General features: G+C 34.6%; 1 protein-coding gene and 1 pseudogene across 3 annotated transcripts in view; one reads left to right on the forward strand and one right to left on the reverse strand.

Annotated features, from left to right (window-relative positions):
- Positions 1 to 19,018, forward strand: part of ATR (ATR serine/threonine kinase) — a 96,549-nt gene that overhangs the window by 13,217 nt on the left and 64,314 nt on the right. For all 3 annotated transcript variants that reach the window (XR_004286735.1, XM_032346879.1, XM_032346887.1), the window contains 15 exons: positions 492 to 670; positions 1,121 to 1,312; positions 2,736 to 2,926; positions 3,609 to 3,758; positions 4,357 to 4,549; positions 4,747 to 5,009; positions 6,131 to 6,321; positions 6,407 to 6,507; positions 6,661 to 6,832; positions 7,699 to 7,869; positions 9,486 to 9,680; positions 12,167 to 12,352; positions 14,693 to 14,785; positions 16,737 to 16,867; positions 18,755 to 18,898. Coding sequence is in view for 2 of the 3 variants with exons in the window: in XM_032346879.1 (XP_032202770.1) it covers positions 492 to 670; positions 1,121 to 1,312; positions 2,736 to 2,926; positions 3,609 to 3,758; positions 4,357 to 4,549; positions 4,747 to 5,009; positions 6,131 to 6,321; positions 6,407 to 6,507; positions 6,661 to 6,832; positions 7,699 to 7,869; positions 9,486 to 9,680; positions 12,167 to 12,352; positions 14,693 to 14,785; positions 16,737 to 16,867; positions 18,755 to 18,898 (2,552 nt within the window). In the remaining variant the exon portion in view is untranslated. The remainder of the gene's footprint in view (positions 1 to 491; positions 671 to 1,120; positions 1,313 to 2,735; positions 2,927 to 3,608; positions 3,759 to 4,356; positions 4,550 to 4,746; positions 5,010 to 6,130; positions 6,322 to 6,406; positions 6,508 to 6,660; positions 6,833 to 7,698; positions 7,870 to 9,485; positions 9,681 to 12,166; positions 12,353 to 14,692; positions 14,786 to 16,736; positions 16,868 to 18,754; positions 18,899 to 19,018) is intronic.
- LOC116593081 lies at positions 13,557 to 13,923 on the reverse strand (annotated as a pseudogene).

A 19,018-nucleotide genomic window follows, 5' to 3' on the forward strand; every position in this document is an offset into this window, starting at 1 on the left:
TTGCTGGATTTGTAGTATGGAAGAGGTTAGTAATTCCCTTATGGAGTTTTTCTTTGTAGCATTTTTTAAAATAAAGATTTTGTTCATTTATTTGAGAGAGAGAGCAAGTACAAGCAGGGGGAGGGGCAAAGGGAGCCCAAATTGGGGCTTGATCCCAGGACTCTAGGATCATGACCTGAGCCCAAAGCAGATGCTTAACCAGTGGAGCCACCCAGGAGCCCCACTTTGTAGAATTTTTGTAGAAAAACAGATCAGAGAGAGAATTTGTCTGGAGACTTTTAGGTCTATAGAACCATCATTCTAGATACAGGATCATATATATGTCTATTCATAGATTGTGAAATTATATAGATTAATTTAGGTCTTTGTTTTACTTGATGAGACTCTGAAAATAGTTTGCCCTCATAGAGAACTTAAAACCTAATGAATTTTTGCAGTCTTTGAATAACGTATTCCTAAGGCAGTTTTTGAAATTATTTTTACTTTCTCAGTATTTGTTGGGCCCACTTTATGCAGCCTTAAAAATGGAAAGTATGGAAATCATTGAGGAGGTTCAAAGCCAAATTCAACAGGAAAACCTCAGCAGTAATAGTGATGGAATATCAGCCAAAAGGCTTCGACTCAGCTCATCTCTCAACTCTTCCAAAAGACCACCAAAACAGACTGAAGAGTATGACCTTCATTCAGTTTGTATTTAGTCATTTAATGAAACCTTTATTCACTTTTAGAAATCACCTTTAGTTAAGTGCTTTGACTTAAATACAGAGCAATTGTTCTTTTAAAGGCAGTCAAAGGAATGCTTAAAATATTTTAATACTTGTAGTCCATTCTAATGTGAAAGAGAAAATGACTACATATGGTTACTTAGAAGATTTTTTAAGTTTCTACTTGCCTCTCTGACTTAACTTCTTAATATCTAAAAAAACTCTGAGATAATATATTCATCAGCAATTTAAGATATGTTAACAAGTAAACTTAAGTATGTTAACAAATAATGTGATCAAAGAATTCCCATATTTCAGTTAGCTCTGAAAGTTGTTTTAATTGAACCAATTTTATATTTAAACCAAATTTATATTAAATATGAATATCTTTATATTGTGCTTATAATTAATTACAGAGTTAAACATGTAGATATGAACAAAAAGAGCATACTGTGGAGTGCCCTGAAACAGAAAGCAGAGTCCCTTCAGATTTTCCTTGAATGTGGTGGACTAAAGAATCCTGTTATTGCAACTTTAGAAGGAATCACTGTTGTCCTACAGCTGACTGCTCTGTGTACGGTTCATTGTTCTCATCAAAACATGGACTGGTAAAAACAACTTGTATTTTTTGGGTGGGTTGTCTGTAATAAATTTGGATTTATTGCTTTAGGAGACCTCATTATTTGCTCAATTTGTGTGACCTTAGAGCACAGACATTTCAGTGAAATGGAAATTTGTTTTTTATTGAGCACCTGCTAAATGCTAGTATTGTATTAAGTACTATACATATATTATTTAATCTTCATAACAGTTCTGTAAGTTAAATGCTATTATGCCTACTTCACAAATTGGAGATTGAGGCTTAGAGAAATTGAGGCTTATTGTTTTGTAAATTGGTCCTTTATGTATAAGGTAATAGGAAACTGAAGAAAGAGGCAGATCACTCCAGATTGGTAAGTGGGAGGTTTTATAAGGGAACTTGCTTATAAGGCCTATCTCAGGCAGCTGTGGAAGACAAAAATCATCTCTCAGCTCATTTTCCGGAATCTTAAAAGTTTATATGGAGGACTTAATGGGGTTAAGTCATGTTTTCAGTCCACATGGTCTCAACAGCACCTTACTCTGAAGGCTCTGTCCTTGTAACACCTCCCACTATGGGACCAGTAGGTAGAGTGTACATTCCAAAGACAGGGGAAGGGGTGAGGAGCCTCTGATGGCCTGGGTCCAGCTTGAGGGTCAACTGGTGGTCATCCTTTTGATTGCTTTCTCTAATAAGACTATTTTTGTCTGAAGCCAAAACTAACTTTCCTGGGCATACATGATTAGAAAGTAGCAGAGCACATTTTTATATAACTCAAAAGCCAATGTTGTTTTAGTCATACATTTATTCAAAAGAACATTTCCCTTTGATAATAAGAATAGGGATATAGAACTTGTTAGAAGTATGTTTTCAGTTTGGTATTCTTAATATAGTTTAATTCTATCAGAAGAAAACAAGTGTCAATCTTCTCTGAAGATTTAGTCTTATTTTTACTGTCAAGTTACAGATCAAAACTATTTGTTTTTTACATGATCGTTTATTCTGTTATTTTCTGACTTAGCTAGCCAATAAAAAGTTATGAAGGAGATTTTAAAGAAACTGTATTAATTCAGACTACATTAAATTTAGAATTTGAGACAGCTTGAAGAAATAGCTGATTAGGCTATAAGCTACTCTTCTATTACTAAGAAAGGGTTTACTGAGGCTGTTAATAATTATACAGGGATATCTTCTGTCATTTTTAAGCCTAGTGATACCAAATTTGAATGTTCTATATTAATTTTAATTACTGAATCCTAAGAGTGATTTAGACTGACATAGTTTAAACTTAAAATAATAATAGCATATTAATTGATTTTCATATTTACTTTGAATTGGTTTAAACTTGTGTTAGTTTTATACTCACAGTTTCTTTTGGCTTACTTCAGTATTAGGTTGGACTATAACAAAATTCATTGTAATTCTGTGTCTTAAAAATGTTTTAATTGTAGTCATAATTTCAAGGACTGTCAACAGAAATGTCAGAAGAAACCTTCAGTAGAGATAACTTGGATGTCTTTGGATTTTTACACAACACTGCTTAAGAGCTGTAGGAGTTTGTTAGAATCTGTTCAGAAGCCTGACCTGGAGGCAGTTATTGATAAAGTGGTGAAAATATATGATGCTCTGATTTATATTCACGGTGAGTATAAATAAACAGTAAAACAAAATAGCCTTTAAAGATCATCATTACAGGAGTCCCCTGGGTGGCTCAGTTGGTTAAGCCACTGCCTTCAGCTCAGGTTGTGATCCCAGAGTCCGGGGATTCCCAGCTCTGCAGGGAGTCTGCTTCTCCCTCTGACCTTCTCCCCTCTCATGCTCTCTCTCTCTCTCTCTCTCAAATAAATAAATAAAGATCATCATTATAGAAGTAGGCTCTCTTTTGCCTAAGGCCTACATGCACAAATGTTCGGAATAACCAACAGTTTTTTCTTCATTTTACTTCTCGTTCTATTTCAGTTCTATTTCAGTAATTCAGTAATTAATTCAGTAATTTCTAAGTTCCAAATTTTTCTGTGTAATATTGTGATTTATTATTCTTTTTCAGCACATAGAAATAATTTATAACTATTATGTTTTTTTAGAATTTCTGAAGAATGTTATGATCCTTCTAAAAAATACATGGATGCATATTTTTATAAAGTCACATTTAATTTCTTTGGGTTCACAGACCTCAGAACATCATATCTGTATTAAGAACCTTTGTTTACTGAATGCTGTAATTCCGCCTGATGATTAGAACATTTATTTTTATTACAAGAAAAAAAGATATAGGTAAATATGATTAAGGATGAAGATAAATCACCTGTTGTGTTTTTCTGTAGTGAAAACTTCTTTTGAAGATCATATTCTGGAAGATTTATGTGGAATGCTCTCACTTCCATGGATTCATCCCCATTCTGATGGCTCTTTAAAGTTGACCACATTTGCCACTAATCTTTTAGCATTAAGCCAGAGGATTTCAGATAGCTACTGTAAGTCGTCACAAAATTCTTTGTGTGTGGTTTCACTCATCTCTATGTGGGACTTCTAACAAGTTGCTGTTTTTTTCAGTAATTAAAAGAGGCAGTATGTTTTTAAGGATTCAAAAAGAAGTTAGACTTTTAAAAAGTAACAAATTGAGTAGATTATAGGATTTGCACATCCAGCTCTATTCTGCAACATTGTTCTCCAAAGATGCCATTCCAGTTTACATTCCTCTTAGCAGAATATGAGAGTTCCTATTGTCTAGCATCCTCACTTTGTCAGACTTTAAAATGTTTAAGTGTTGAGGTAACTAAAAGAAATTATTTTTTACTGTCTGATAGGTGTGATTTTTAGTTGTATTTCTCTGGTTATCCAGTAAGATTGAACATAGACCTTTTTCAGTGTACATTTTTGAAAAAAGCTTTTAATGAAATATTATATGTATTTTAAATGTTACTTTACAACAAAGAATGAATATATACATGAAATGAATATGTGTATATACATATATACATATATAAATATACATATATATATAAATATATATACATATATAAATAATGTTAACACTTAGAAATCTTGTTTAATAGACTTAATTTTTTTCAGCACCACAGGCACAGTCACGGTGTGTGTTTCTTCTAACTTTATTTCCAAGAAGAGTATTCCTTGAATGGAGAACAGCAGTTTATACCTGGGCCTTACAGAGCTCCTATGAAGTAATCCGGGCTAGTTGTATTAATGGATTTTTTATCTTACTGCAGCAGCAGAATTCATGTAACAGAGTTCCCAAGATTCTTATGTATGTATTAATATTTGTGGAAAATATCATACTATATATAAATATATGTATATTGGTTGGTATATAGAGCAAATGTTGATTTTAGTTTTAGAATTTAAATTTTCTTCTAGGCTTTGTCTTAACCATTATTTTTATCCCAAATTAAGACCACAAAATAAAGCAAGGTTTAGTTAGTACCTTTTCTTTTTTCTCTCCAGAGATAAAGTCAAAGATGATTCTGACATTGTCCAGAAAGAATTTGCCTCTATTCTTGGTCAACTTGTCTGTACGCTTCATGGCATGTATTATTTGACAAGTTCTTTAGCAGAACCTTTCTCTGAACATGGACATATTGACCTTTTCTGTAAAAGCCTAAAAGTCATTTCTCAACACGAATGTTCATCTTCTCAACTAAAAGTTTCTATTTGCAAGCCTTTCCTTTTCCTACTTAAAAAAAAAACGCCTAGTCCAGTGAAACTTGGTGAGTGATTTGTTATGATTTATGTATACTTTAAAACCTTTTTTTTTTTTAAGATTTTATTTATTTATTTGAGAGGGAGCACATGCACTGAGTTGGCAGGGGAGGGGCAGAGGGAGAAGGAGAAGCAGATTCCCTGCTGAGCAAGGAGCCCAACATAGGGCTCAGTCCCCGGTGCCTATGCTCATTACCTGAGCCGAAGGCAGATATTTAACCAACTGAGCCACCCAGGCACCCTACTTTAAAACCTTTTTAACCTCTCAAAATCAGTGATAGAATTATATACTCTGTATCCTCTTTAGTGATACCAGGGACCTTCTTAATGTGTCCCTGCCACTATCTTGGACCTTCAGAACTTCAAATAATTAGATATTTTGCTTAACTGAGGACTGTATATAGGCTATATCTTCTTAGCCACTTTTCCAATGGTAATGATACTTGAGTATGTTGAGAACATGAAATTTATATAAATACTTGTAAGATCCATTTTTTTGGATAGTAAATTGCAACTTGTTCTTAAGTTTTCAAAATAATATGTAATAGGTAGTTCCTGGGACTCTGTAAATCTTGTAATGTACGATTAACAGTAAGGCTAAGATCACCCTTAATTCACAGTCCTCTGAATTAGTGAAATGGGCTGCCTCCCCCCCTTCCTTTTTTTTCCCCTAGAGGGTGGGGAGGGGCAGGGGAGAGAAAGTTTCAGTTAGGCTCCACACCCAGGAAGGAACCAGATGCAGGGCTCAATCTCACAATCCTGAGATCATGACCTGAGCAAAAATCAAGTTGGATGCTTAACTGACTGAGCCACCCAGATACCCCAAATTAGTGAAATGTGCTTTTGAGTCTATTTTGGTAAAATAAAATCTACAAAATCCAAGTGACTAGTCATTTTATAACTTAAATCTAGACTTTATTTTAGATTGAAATTACAACTTTTATTAAGTGTAAAGTAAATTTAAATTTTTAAGTATTCATTTTAATTTTCCACAATTCTGTGTGCTCTAATTTAAATAATGACATTAAAAGGCGAGTTAGAAATCTTTGTATATTGTTTATTGGTTCTTTTACTGTAAAACTTGGATATTCGATGTGTTTATTATGTGTTATATGCTCTCATCCTTTAGCTTTCATAGATAATCTATATCATCTTTGTAAGCACCTTGATTTTAGAGAAGATGAAGCAGATGTGAAAACAGTTCTTGGAGCTTTATTAAATTTAATGGAAGATCCAGACAAGGATGTTAGAGTGGCTTTTAGTGGAAATATCAAGCATATATTGGAATCCTTGGACTCTGAAGATGGATTTATAAAAGAGGTTGATAGTTTTTATTTTTCAACATTTGTATCTTCATTAACCTGGCTCTAAAAAATTCTTTAATTAGTTAATTTTATTATTCTAGCTTTTTGTCTTAAGAATGAAGGAAGCATATACACATGCTCAGATCTCAAGAAATAATGAGTTGAAGGATACCTTGATTCTTACAACAGGGGATATTGGAAGGTATGTTTGGAAGCATTTTTATACTTCCTTTTTTGTTTACTTTGTGTTAGAAATGGTGGTGTGACAGATATGATATAGAAAGATTATCAACATGTATTTAAATGGATTTCCATTTATATTTGAGACATTGATGATAACTTTTTTTAATTTTAGGGCAGCAAAAGGAGATTTGGTACCTTTTGCACTTTTGCATTTATTGCATTGTTTATTATCGAAGTCAGCGTCTGTCTCTGGAGCAGCATATACAGAAATCAGAGCTCTGGTTGCAGCTAAGAGTGTTAAACTCCAAAACTTTTTCAGCCAGTATAAGAAACCCATCTGTCAGGTGAGAGTCAGGATTGGCCTTGACTATAGGAAATAGCAGTACTTTGTAAGAGTTTAAGAAAAAAAAACTATATATATTTTTTATTTGTTTTGCTTTAAAGGAGATGTGTGTATGTGTGTGCGCGCGCGCGCACTGAAGTGCGCGTGTGTCCATTTTTTTTTCTTTTAAGATTTTATTATTTGAGAGAGAAAGAACACATAAACATGAGTGGAGGAGGGACAAATGGGAAAGCAGACTCCCCTCTGAGCATGCTATCCAATGTGGTGCTCTATCCCAGAACCCTGAGAATCATGACCTGAGCTGAAGGCAGACACTTAACCAACTGAGCCACCCAGGCACCCCTAAAGGATATATTTTTTTAAATGATTTATTTAGTTTATTTAATAAGAGAACCTAAATCTTACCAGTTTTATATTTTATGATCTTGAACTGAATATGTATATTGTAAATGGGACGGGGAAATCATCTTATGATAATATATTGAATTATTATGCTCTGTTGTTAATCTATTAAGAAATGCTTTTTTACCCTTTCTTTTTGATAAACTTTGTTATGGCTTGATATTATGGGTAAGGCACTTTGTTTAAAAAAGGGTTAATTCAGTTCATGGTTGAAGAGTTAAATATGTTAAAATACTGGATTTGCCCGGTTAGTGGTGTAAATTTAAATTTAAATTTCTTAACTAAACCTGATTTCTCCATTTGTAAAAGGGAGATTATGACATAATCTACCTTATTAAGGTTGTTAAAAATCAAATGAGCTAATTAAGGTAATGTTTTTAGGGCATTGATATGTCCTTTATGTTAGCTTCGAGAGTATTTGTTAAATTTCCTTGCTTGTATGAAAATTAAATTGTTTTGATCTAGTTTTTAGTAGAATCCCTTCATTCCAGTCAGATGACAGCACTTCCTAGTACTCCATGCCAGAATGCTGAGATGCGAAAACAAGATGTGGCTCACCAGAGAGAAATGGCTTTAAATACCTTGTCTGAAATTGCCAATGTTTTTGACTTTCCTGATCTTAATCGTTTCCTCACTGTAAGTTGTAAGGCGTAGTTGACTTAATTGAGGTTTTTCAATTTTGTGTTTATTACATTCTAGTCTTATTTTAAAGAAAATCTGTCAAGTACCCTGAGGAACATATAGATTGTTGATTTTCAAATGTACATGTTTTCTTTTGACTTGGATATATTATAAAATTTAAGTTCATGTTAATTTGAATTATTACTTTATATGGTTAGTTATCCTGAAAGGTTAATACTAATTGATAAATGCTAACTAATTCAGTTGACTGAGCCCTTAATGTCTTTAGTGTTATGATTGGTTCCATTGGTAATGCACAATCTCATATCATTTTTATCCTTAAGGAGTTAGAGTAATAAAGTACAAAACTATTGGTACATATGATCTTCTGTGAATTCAGATTACAGAGTTTGTAGTATGGAGTGGTTTGAGAAGCCTTTGAAATGTCATAGGGTTAGGCTTCCAAGATGGATGGAGTAGATTATCTTCTTACCTTTTCCCAAGGCAGTTATCATTATCCTTAATAAATTATAATAGTGATTCACACTGTCAGAACTGAGTATTTTTCCCTACAATATTATTATATTTTAACAAGCTTAAATTGCTTGTAAATTGGTCAAATCCTGAAAGAAAATATGGTAGTATACAGTAAGGATTATAAAGATATTCTTACCTTTTCATTCACTAGTTTCACGCTGGGAACCAAAAAGTGCAGGTGTTTATTGCAACATTTTCTAGGTACCAAAACTAAACAAAACCCTGAAAAGAAACTAAATGTCTAATATTTAGGTTATAGATAATTATGGAACAAACCATTAATATAATAATTTTTAATATTTTGTAAACTATCTTGTAATGTTAAATTGGTCTTAAAGTAGCTTCATTTCAATATTAAATTTGAAGGGTATTAAACAAGGAAGGTGTAAGCATCTCTGAGGGCAGGGCCTGAGGCTTGTTTACTATTAAATCTCCAGTGCCTAAGATTGTGACTGACATGTAGTAGGTACTTTTTAGATACATGTTGGATGAATAAATGGAAGGCCAGCCCTTGTATGTTTGGAATTTTGTATATATTTAATGAATAAGATCTTATAGGAAATAGACCAAAATCAAAACAGATTTTTTGCCATGTTGGGATGGTGAGTGTGTTAAAATGTTTCTATTAATATTGAAGCATCAACTTTTTAATTTTTTCTCAACTTTTTAATTAAAAAAAAAAAACAAACTAAAGTATTTTATTTATGGTTTCTCTAGCTTGTTGTCTAAATCCAGGTTAGCCCATATAATAAATCAAACTTGGAACTTCTGCCTAAGAGCATGAGTATATTTTAACATATACTCATGAAAAATTATCTTCTTTACTTATGTATTAGTTTCTACATTACCTACAGTGTGAACTCTGCTGTCAGGGACCTTGGCCATTTTTTTGCTTCTATACCTGTAGTTCCTGAATCATAGTAGATGCTCAGTAAGTATCTGTTGAATGGATAAGTGGTTAATCTGAATTTAAGTATGTCACATATAGACTCCAAATTTGTTTGGCATTTTAAAATATTTTTCACATAACTTATGTGAATATGTTATTACCTGGACAAATGTACTTTTTAGTAATTGTAGTATTTCTTTTTCAGAGGACATTACAAGTTCTGCTACCTGATCTTGCCGCCAAAGCAAGCCCTGCAGCTTCTGCTCTCATTCGAACCTTAGGAAAACAATTAAATGTCAATCGTAGAGAGATTTTAATAAATAACTTCAAATATATTTTTTCTCATTTGGTCTGTTCCTGTTCCAAGGATGAATTAGAACGTGCCCTTCATTACCTGAAGGTAATTGAATGTTTGTGTATATTTTACTCTTTGGTTTAAATTAGCATTATAGGAAAGCTGTTCTAACATTCTCGTAGGAAGGAGAGTGGGTAATTTATAGCTTATTCTAGAGTAATATGAGTACAAATAATATCATGTAAATAAGTTCTATTTTGAGCCTAGAGGAGTATATTAAATAAAGTTATTCTCTTGTTATTTTCTTTGATCATTTCACCCTAATGGCATAAGATAATCATCTATTCATGGATCAGGTTCTCAACTCATTTCATTGCAGAATTTTTTTTTTTAGGTTATTTTTTAGTAGTCTCTACACCCATTGTGGGGCTTAACTCACACCCCCAAGATCAAAATTCACATGTTTCTCCGAGTGAGCCAGCCAAGCGCCCCTCATTTTAAAATCTTTTGTTTGGCGGAGCACCTGGGTGGCTCAGTGGATTGGATTAAGCATCTGCCTTTGGCTCAGGTCATGGTCCCAGGCTCCTGGGATCAAGCCCCACATCAGGCTCCCTGCTCAGTGGGGAGCCTGCTTCTCCCCTTCCTCCCTGCTTGTGCTCGTGCTCACTAACTCTTATCTCTTTCTCTCAAATAAATAAATAAAATTTTAAAAAATTACTTTTTAAAAAAATGAATTTTTTAAATGATTTTATTTATTTGACAGGCAGAGATCACAAGTAGGCAGAGAGGCAGGCAGAGAGCGAGGAGGAAGCAGGCTCCCTGCTGAGCAGAGTGCCTGATGCGGGGCTCGATCCCAGGACCCTGAGACCACGACCTAAGCCGAAGGCAGAGGCCTTAACCTACTGAGCCACCCAGGTGCCCCCAAAAATGAATTTTTTGATTGGAGGTATAAGTTGACTGGTATGCAAGTAATTATATTTATAGGAACAGGCAATCTCAACTATAGCATAATGTTAGTGTTCTGTTTTGTTTAGTTAGTGCTCGAATTACTTATTTTTAAGGTTTGGTTTTTTTTTTTTTTTTTTGACAGACAGAGATCACAAGTGGGCAGAGAGGCAGGCAGAGAGGAGAAAGCAGGCTCTCCACTGAGCAGAGAGCCCGATTTGGGGCTTGATCCTAAGTCCCTGGGATCATGACCTGAGCCAAAAGCAGAGGCCTTAACCCACAGAGCCACCCAGGCGCCCCTAGTGCTCAAGTTACTATTTGGCCCAGTACGTTGCTTGTTTTTTTAAATTTAAAATTATAGCTTATATTTCTTTTTTGGTGTCATACAGAAGTAATATCTCTTTTCTTTAATTAATTTTTTTAGAGGAAGAGCCCACATGGTCAGGGGAACAGAGGGAGAGAATATCTTTTCTTTTAAGATTTTATTTGTTCATTTGAGAGAGAGAGAGAGTGTGTTTGTGTGTGTGTGTGTGTGTAAGCATGAGTGGAAGGGAGGGGCAGAGGGACAAGCAGACTCCCTGCTGCTGAGCTTGGGAGGCCAGTGGGCTGTGCTGGCTTAATTCCAGGACCCTGAGATCATGACCTGGGACGAAATCAAGAGTTGGATACCTTGGGCCAGCCAGGCACCCCAGTAACAGTATCTTTGAAAAATACGAGACTATGCAGGAACAGGAGAAACTGTCAGATACACGTCTGTGACTACTGTTTTCTCTGATGTTAATTTATTTCATGTGTTTCACGATATGGTAGCAATAGATTTCTTTCCATATGAGAATTATTGAATATGCTTACTTGTTTTGAGAAAAAAATCTATGTTATGAGGTAGAATGATAATGATATTTTCCTATGTATCAGAACCTTACTAAACAATTTATATGGATCATTTCACTTAATCCTCATTTTTGCAATGAGATGAAGATGCTATTATTTTTCCTTTTTATAGTTGAGAAAACTAAGGTAGAGAGAGGTCAAATTAGGTAACTTATCCAGGTCACAGCTAAAGTAATAAGTGAGAAAGCTGGAATTTAAACAGTTTGACTAGAAAGATTGCCACTATACTGTATTTCCTCTCAGGGATTATGTATCTGTGAATAATGAGTTGAGGATACTTTAAGAAAACTGGGACTTTTAAAAATTTTATTAGAAAATAAAGTCTAATCACTTTTCTTCATTACATGTGGGAGACCTACCTGGAGAAATCGAGATTAGACCCTTTTCCAATACCTTTTAAAATACCATTAGTAAATCTTTTTTTTGTTTGTTTGTTTAATGGATGAGTCATTTTTCTTTCTTTTCTTTTTTAAAAGATTTTATTTATTTATTTGACAAATAAGCAGAGAGGCAGGCAGAGAGAGGGGGAAGCAGGCTCCCTGCTGAGTAGAGAGCCTGGTACGGGGCTCGATCCCAGGACCCTGAGACCCAAGACCTGAGCCAAAGGCAGAGGCTTAACCCACTGAGCCACCCAGGCACCCCCCTTTAGTAAATCTTATCAGATGAGATAAACCTTCTGATTTACTAATAGTATGTTAAAATCAAGGTACTTACTTCCAAAAGCCTTTTTTTTTCCCCATGTGTCTTTGGACTAGAATGAAACAGAAATTGAACTGGGAAGTCTATTGAGACAAGATTTCCAAGGATTGCATAATGAATTATTGCTCCGTATTGGAGAACACTATCAGCAGGTTTTCAATGGTTTGTCAATACTTGCCTCATTTGCATCTAGTGATGATCCATATCAGGGCCCCAGAGAGATCACATCACCCGAATTAATGGTAAGGAATATTATTTGGGATTTTGTTTGTCTTTTGCCTTTTTATAGCCTAATTTTGAGATTGAAGAAATACGTATTGTATGTATCTTTTAAATGCTAGAGATTTATTTAAATTTTCAAATTGTGATTTTTATTTTGAAAAGGATGATTTAAATTGCATGTTCATAGCAAAATATTAAAACATACCTTAGTGTTAAAAAATAAGTTTTTTGAAATGATTATAGATTTTATTTTTTTCACTGGGTGAAAAAGTTCAAATTAAGTTTTCTTCACTACTTCTTAACTAGAGATTAGAATACATTTGTGACTCCCCCTACCTTTTCCCCTACTACCTGTTTAGCACAACATACTAACCTTGTCAGTTCTAACTATATTTAAAACCCATTGTTACATTTAAGGGAAGTCAGAAGATATGTTCTCCCTTTTTATCTTTTCCTATCTTAAATTTGTATGTGCTTCTTCATGTATGTCACTTCTTCATGTGAAAAAATATATATATATAAATCTTCAGGCTTACTTTTTTTTTTTGGATTGCTCTCCTTCCTTCAAGAGACTCAAAGGGCAATCAGCAAAATATCTTGAGTTTCTACCTTGTTTTCTTTCTTGTTTCCCATGCATTCTTTAGTTCATCTAAACTAGATGTTAATCTAATTCTATTCTCACTATTCCACTGAAATTCCTACCCAGTTCAAAAACAGTCTTCCTGATGTCAAATCCAATGGTTACTTCTCTTTTCCTATCTTATTTAAACTTTCAGTGCTATTCAGTACAACTGACCATCCCTTCCCTTGTGGCTTCTGTCATACCACACTTTGATTTTTTTTTTTTTTAAACCTTGTACTTAGTCTTTATTGGCTCTTTCCTTCTACTTCATCTTCTTTATCCTTTATTTTATTTTTTTTAATATTTTACTTAAGAGAAAGAGTGAGCAAGAAAGAAAGTGCGAGCAGGGGAGAGAGAGAGGGAGAAGCACAGTCCCCACAGAGCAAGGAGCCCAATGTGGGGCTTGATCCCAGGACTGCTGGATCATGACCCAAGCCAAAGGTAGACGCTTAACCTACTGAGCCACCCAGGCACCCTAGTATCCTTCTTGTCCCTATGTAAATATTTTGAATATTCTTTGCAGAGTACTCACATTCCTAGTTTGTAGTAGTATTAACAACTTAAGCGTAACACTTTACTGTATTCTTTTTTTCCCAAAGTTCCAAAAAGGCTTTGTTACATACATGGGAGAGGGGTTCAGTCCTTCTTGGCTGCTGCTTTCCTCATGGCTTCCAGGACATTGCTCAGCTCCTTTCTCTTCCTCTTGGCCTGAATATGTAGCCCCATCCTTTTCTTGATGAACTTGAAGGTGTGCTTGTCCTTGGAGACATTGAGCAGCTCCATTGAATGCTGCTGTGTGGGGTGAAGCCACATACCTCTCATATCCTGTCCCGCATAAACTTGATGTGCTTGATAAGGTGCCTGCAGCATCTTTTTGCCTAGGTTTGTTTATGTTCTTAGTCACCTTGTGGCCCTTGTTGAGGCCCATGGCCACAAAGTAGTGCAGAGCCATGAGTGCCGCTTCTCAATGGCTCCTGTACTGTACTATATTTCAGTCTTTAATGCATTTAATCTCTACAACATCTCTGTGCAATAGGTCTTTTCATTTTACAGACTCAGAGGAGTTAAGTTACTTACCCAGCACACAAACTGAGTAGGTCAAAATTGGGATTCAAACCCAGGTTTGGCTGACTTAAAGCCCATACCCTTTCCTCTAGGACCCTCTTATAAGAAGGAATTAATCCTTTTCACTTCAGGAGACCCAAAGTGCCATGGTCAGTGATACCTAGCCTTTAACCGTTGATGCCCATGGCCTTATACCCCTCTACCACTGTTACCTCAGGGGCTTTTGACCCCTGTGTCTGACAGTTGGCTCTGTAGGTTATTTTTGCCTTACTTAAGCTCTTTTTTCCCCCATCTTGATTCTGAATGTTCTAGATAAGGACAGTCAGCTTTGTCTTTTTCTGTTCTTCTCTTTAAGATTAAATATCCTCTTCATTCTGAGTCCTTCTGTTAGTCAAATCCTGAGGATCTCACCCCCAGCACACTTCATAATTCAAAAGCTCATGGTTTTCTCATTGTAGAGTACTGTCATGGTGATTATAAATCAGTTTCACTAATTTTTAAAATACTAGATAAGAAAATTCATACTTTTAGAGAAAGCCCACCAAGTGCTTATTACTCCTAATATCCTAATATAGGTAATATAGAAATGATGTTAGTTAAATTTTTGATTTATGGAATTTGATCTGTGTAAAACTTACGTAATAACTGTTTTATGTGTTTTTATTTTCATTAGGCTGATTATTTGCAACCTAAGTTGTTGGGCATTTTGGCCTTTTTTAACATGCAGTTACTGAGCTCCAGTGTTGGCATTGAAGATAAGAAAATGGTAGGTAGTGATATTAAGGTACAAAGTGCTAGAATTCATATAGAATTTATAGGAGACATGACTTCTGCTTGTAGCTACAAACATTCAAAGATAAGAAATAAATATAGTTAGCAGACTCTTTATCTAGAAGCCTGGCTTTTCATAATTTGGTATTCTGCTTGGTTCTTTCAGGACTAGTCTTTTTTTTTTTTAAAGATTTTATTTATTTTTTGGCAGAGAGAGACACATCAAGAGAGGGAACACAAGCAGGGGGAGTGGGAGAGGGAGAAGCAGGCTTCCCACTGAGCAGGGAGCCTGATACGCGGCTTGATTCCAGGGTGCTGGGATCTGAGTTGGAGGCAGACACTTAATGACTGAGCCACCCAGGCGCCTCTCAGGACTAGTATTTATTGGAGTTTTCCACTATAGTAATCCCTGTGCTGGTTTGCATGTAGTTGAGGATGCAAATAAGCCTCTTCCCTAGAGTAGCTTGGTAATTTTATTTTTGTCATTAATTGTGCATTTATTCAAAATAAAATATTTATTTAAAAAAAGATAAATAATCAAACATATGATATACTGTATCCCTGTATCCCTTTATAAGCTTTTGGGGAGTATAAAAAGAGGAATTATATCACTTACATTTTTTTTCTTTGTTTATAAAGCCAGTTTTAACCCAAACTGGCTTAGAAGAATTTATTGGCTTTGTGACTAAAAATGTAAGAATAATATAGCTTTGGGCATAACTTGACTTCGGACACAATGTTCTCAGAATTCATCTCTTAGCTCAAACACCCCTGGATTGGCTCAATCATAAGTGCCAGGTAATGACCCCAATAGCTTCAGGCTCATGTCATCACACCATCTAGCTCAGTGGGTAAAAAGGAGACTAGCATCTCTGATGGCTCAGCAAAAGTTGCATAATTGAATTCATTGGTGCAAATTGGTATGCTGTGAATCATGGCCTGTGGTGTTTTTGAAAACCGAAATGTTAGGTCATATATAGTCAAGTAACTTCAGTATTTGTCAGTTTGTGTTTGGCACAGTGAATTTTTATTATGACTGCTATAACAGTTGGTCACCACTGGATGTTTTTGTCCATAGATGAGGATAGAATTTTAGAAATTGATTAAATTTCCCTTTTTATTGCTTTCCATCTCTACAGTCAGTAAAATTACAGAAAAAAATCTGAGTAAAAGCTTTTATTCAGTCTGTACTCTTCTTCTCTTAATAACCTTAAGGAGCCAAGATAGACATGACACAATATTGAACTACTTCTACAGCCAATACTTACTCTGTTGGTGTCTGCTGATAAATTTAATCCTCCAGACAACTTCTGTTTCATCTTCATGGAATCTTTCTTAGAGTGAGAGAATGACCTCCAATCTAAGAAAACTAGTTTGTATTTTAAACCATAAAAAGCTTGTATGTTTTGGCACATAGTTAAGGTTGACTAGAGAGTTTCTTTACCCTTTCCTTAGAACCTGGAGCTGTGATAGAAGTCTGATTCTGTGTTCCACAATAAAATGTGTATGTAATTTTCCGGGTATGTCATCAGTTTTGTTTTCCTAAATTTGTTTGTTTTACTAAACTTAGAGCATCTTGAAATGAGTACCATTAGAAAAAAAAAAATACATGCAGCTACATAGTAGTTTGGGATGAATATGAAGAAAATTAAATAATAAGTATTATATTCTTAATAAATTTGGAAATTACTCTTCTAGAGGACTGCCAGGACAAAAATAACAAATTACCCTCACAAGAAAAAAAACACACCAGAACTCAGCTTACATTTTTTAAATTCGTAATTCTTACATAAGAATTTGGACAAAATGAACTGGCCAACATTTAGACATTGTATTGCTAGAGAATAGTACTACTCTGAGATGTGAGTGGGATCTTGTCCTTAGGGCTCATCTGCTCCTGCCTACTTGTTTATAGGCTTTATTTTAAAGCCCTACTTACTTTATAGGCTTTGAACAGTTTGATGTCTTTGATGAAGTTGATGGGACCAAAACATGTCAGTTCTGTGAGGGTGAAGATGATGACCACGCTAAGAACTGGCCTGAGATTCAAGGATGATTTTCCTGAATTGTGTTGCAGGTAAATGACTGCCTAAGTTCATTAGAACTTTTGCATTTCCCAGTAGCACTAACTTGAATTCCTATCTCTTTGAGGGATTCAGACTGTAAATAATTAAGATGGAAAGGATATTTGTATTGAAAGGGAATATGTTTACTTCTTGAAAGACATACTAGTATGAAATCTTTTAAGATACTGGAAAATAAAATAGTATAATGAACCCCTACATACCTATTTTCCAACCTCAACAGCTAATCAGCATTGCTAATCTTACTTAATCTGATCACCATCACTTATTTTATTGTTAGTTGGAATGTTTTAGAGAAAACCCCAGTATCATTGCACTTATAAATACCTCAGATTTACCTAGTGGATAAGGCATTTTTAAAAATACAAATATCATGAATTATTATACTTAGAATTAATGGGAATTTCTTAATACTGTCTAAACCTCAGTCCTTATTTGGATTTCCCCAATTGTCTCAAAGATCTTTTTCCCAAAGATGTTGGTTTGTTTGGATCAGAATTCAAATGACATGCACAAGTCACAAATTTGGTGGTTTGGCCCGTTAAATACAATCTCTTACAAACGGATTCACTCCTTAAAACCTTTCCCCACACTTCTTTCAGGCCACTGAGATTTTGGTTTGTAGGATTTCTAATTTTAGTTAATATAATTTTAGTATTACTTCTAACAGATTAGTAAATGCATTTTAAGCTCCTTGAAAGTCCTTTTTTTGTTTTATGTATTTATTTACTTATGTATTTTTGTTTTTTTCAGAGGTGTTTTTTGTCCTTAGACTGTACTTATTAGAGATGGAGTGTCAGAATAATACATTTTAAAGTCATGTGAAGTAATTCTTTTCTATGTACATGTGCCACCAACTTGATACTCAGTTATGTTCAGTTGTTTCAGTTCGTTTAAAATTTTTTTTTTAAAATAAAGAGATTCATTTATTATTTGAGAGAGAGAGAGAGAACAAGCAGGGAAGTGGGGAGGGCAGGAAGGTGGCACGCCGACTTCCCACTGAGTGTAGAGCCAGGCTTGATCCCAGAGCCTGAATTGAATTCAGACACTTAACTGACTGAGCCATCTAGGTGCCCCTAGTTTGTTTAAAATATTTAGAGGTTGCTTTTTCCCTCTTTAATTTTAAATTCATGTAAAACATAAACATTGTTTGAAATTCAAATTTGTGAATCTAGTTTTCTTTCTAACTATATCTATTTTTCTTAATTTTCATATAATTCTCTCTGTTTTAAAAGTATAAACATGCAGGATGCCTGGGTGGCTCAGTTGGTTAAGCATCTTCCTTCAGCTCAGGTCATGATCTCAGGATCCTGAGATTGAGTGCCATGTTTGGCTCCCTTCTCAGTGGGGAGTTTGCTTCTCCCTTTGCCCTTCTATCCAGTACTGCTCTCTCTCACTCTCTCTGTCTCTCTCTCAAATAAATAAATAAAATCTTTTAAATTCATGTAAAACATAAACATTGTTTGAAATTCAAATTTGTGAATCTGGTTTTCTTTCTAACTATATCTATTTTTCTTAATTTTCGTGTAATTCTCTCTGTTTTAAAAGTATAAACATGCAGGATGTAAATATATATATATGTATATATATAAACAAATGCACACACATACGTACATGCTTATTTGTATTAATTTTGCTTCGAAAGGTAACATATTATAACCTGTTTTTTACCGTGCTTTTTTTGACTTAATACATGAGTGATCACTCTATTTACAGATAGAATACTGACCTTTATTCTGTTTTTACAGCTGCCTTGTATATATTTTTACAATATATACAAATCTCATTATTTGTATATATTGTTGTTTGCCCAGCTAATAACTCATTGATGGGCTTTACAGAACAATGTGACTTTTAACTTACTTGTTTTTTTCATATAGAGCTTGGGATTGCTTTGTTCGTTGCCTGGATCATGCTTATCTTGGTTCCCTTCTCAGTCACGTGATAGTAGCTTTGTTACCTCTCATACACATCCAGCCTGAAGAAACTGCAGCTATATTTCACTACCTCATAATTGAAAACAGGTATTTATTGTAACTGAAATTGATAGTAAAGTACCAACATTTTATTACTGTATACTTATGTCTCATAGTATTGGAATTACTGCTGGTAAGGTGGAATTGTTCACGTTCTTTTTAATTTAG

Source organism: Mustela erminea, chromosome 1, assembly GCF_009829155.1.
Source record: "Mustela erminea isolate mMusErm1 chromosome 1, mMusErm1.Pri, whole genome shotgun sequence".
In the NCBI taxonomy this organism is placed as follows: Eukaryota; Metazoa; Chordata; class Mammalia; order Carnivora; family Mustelidae; genus Mustela; species Mustela erminea.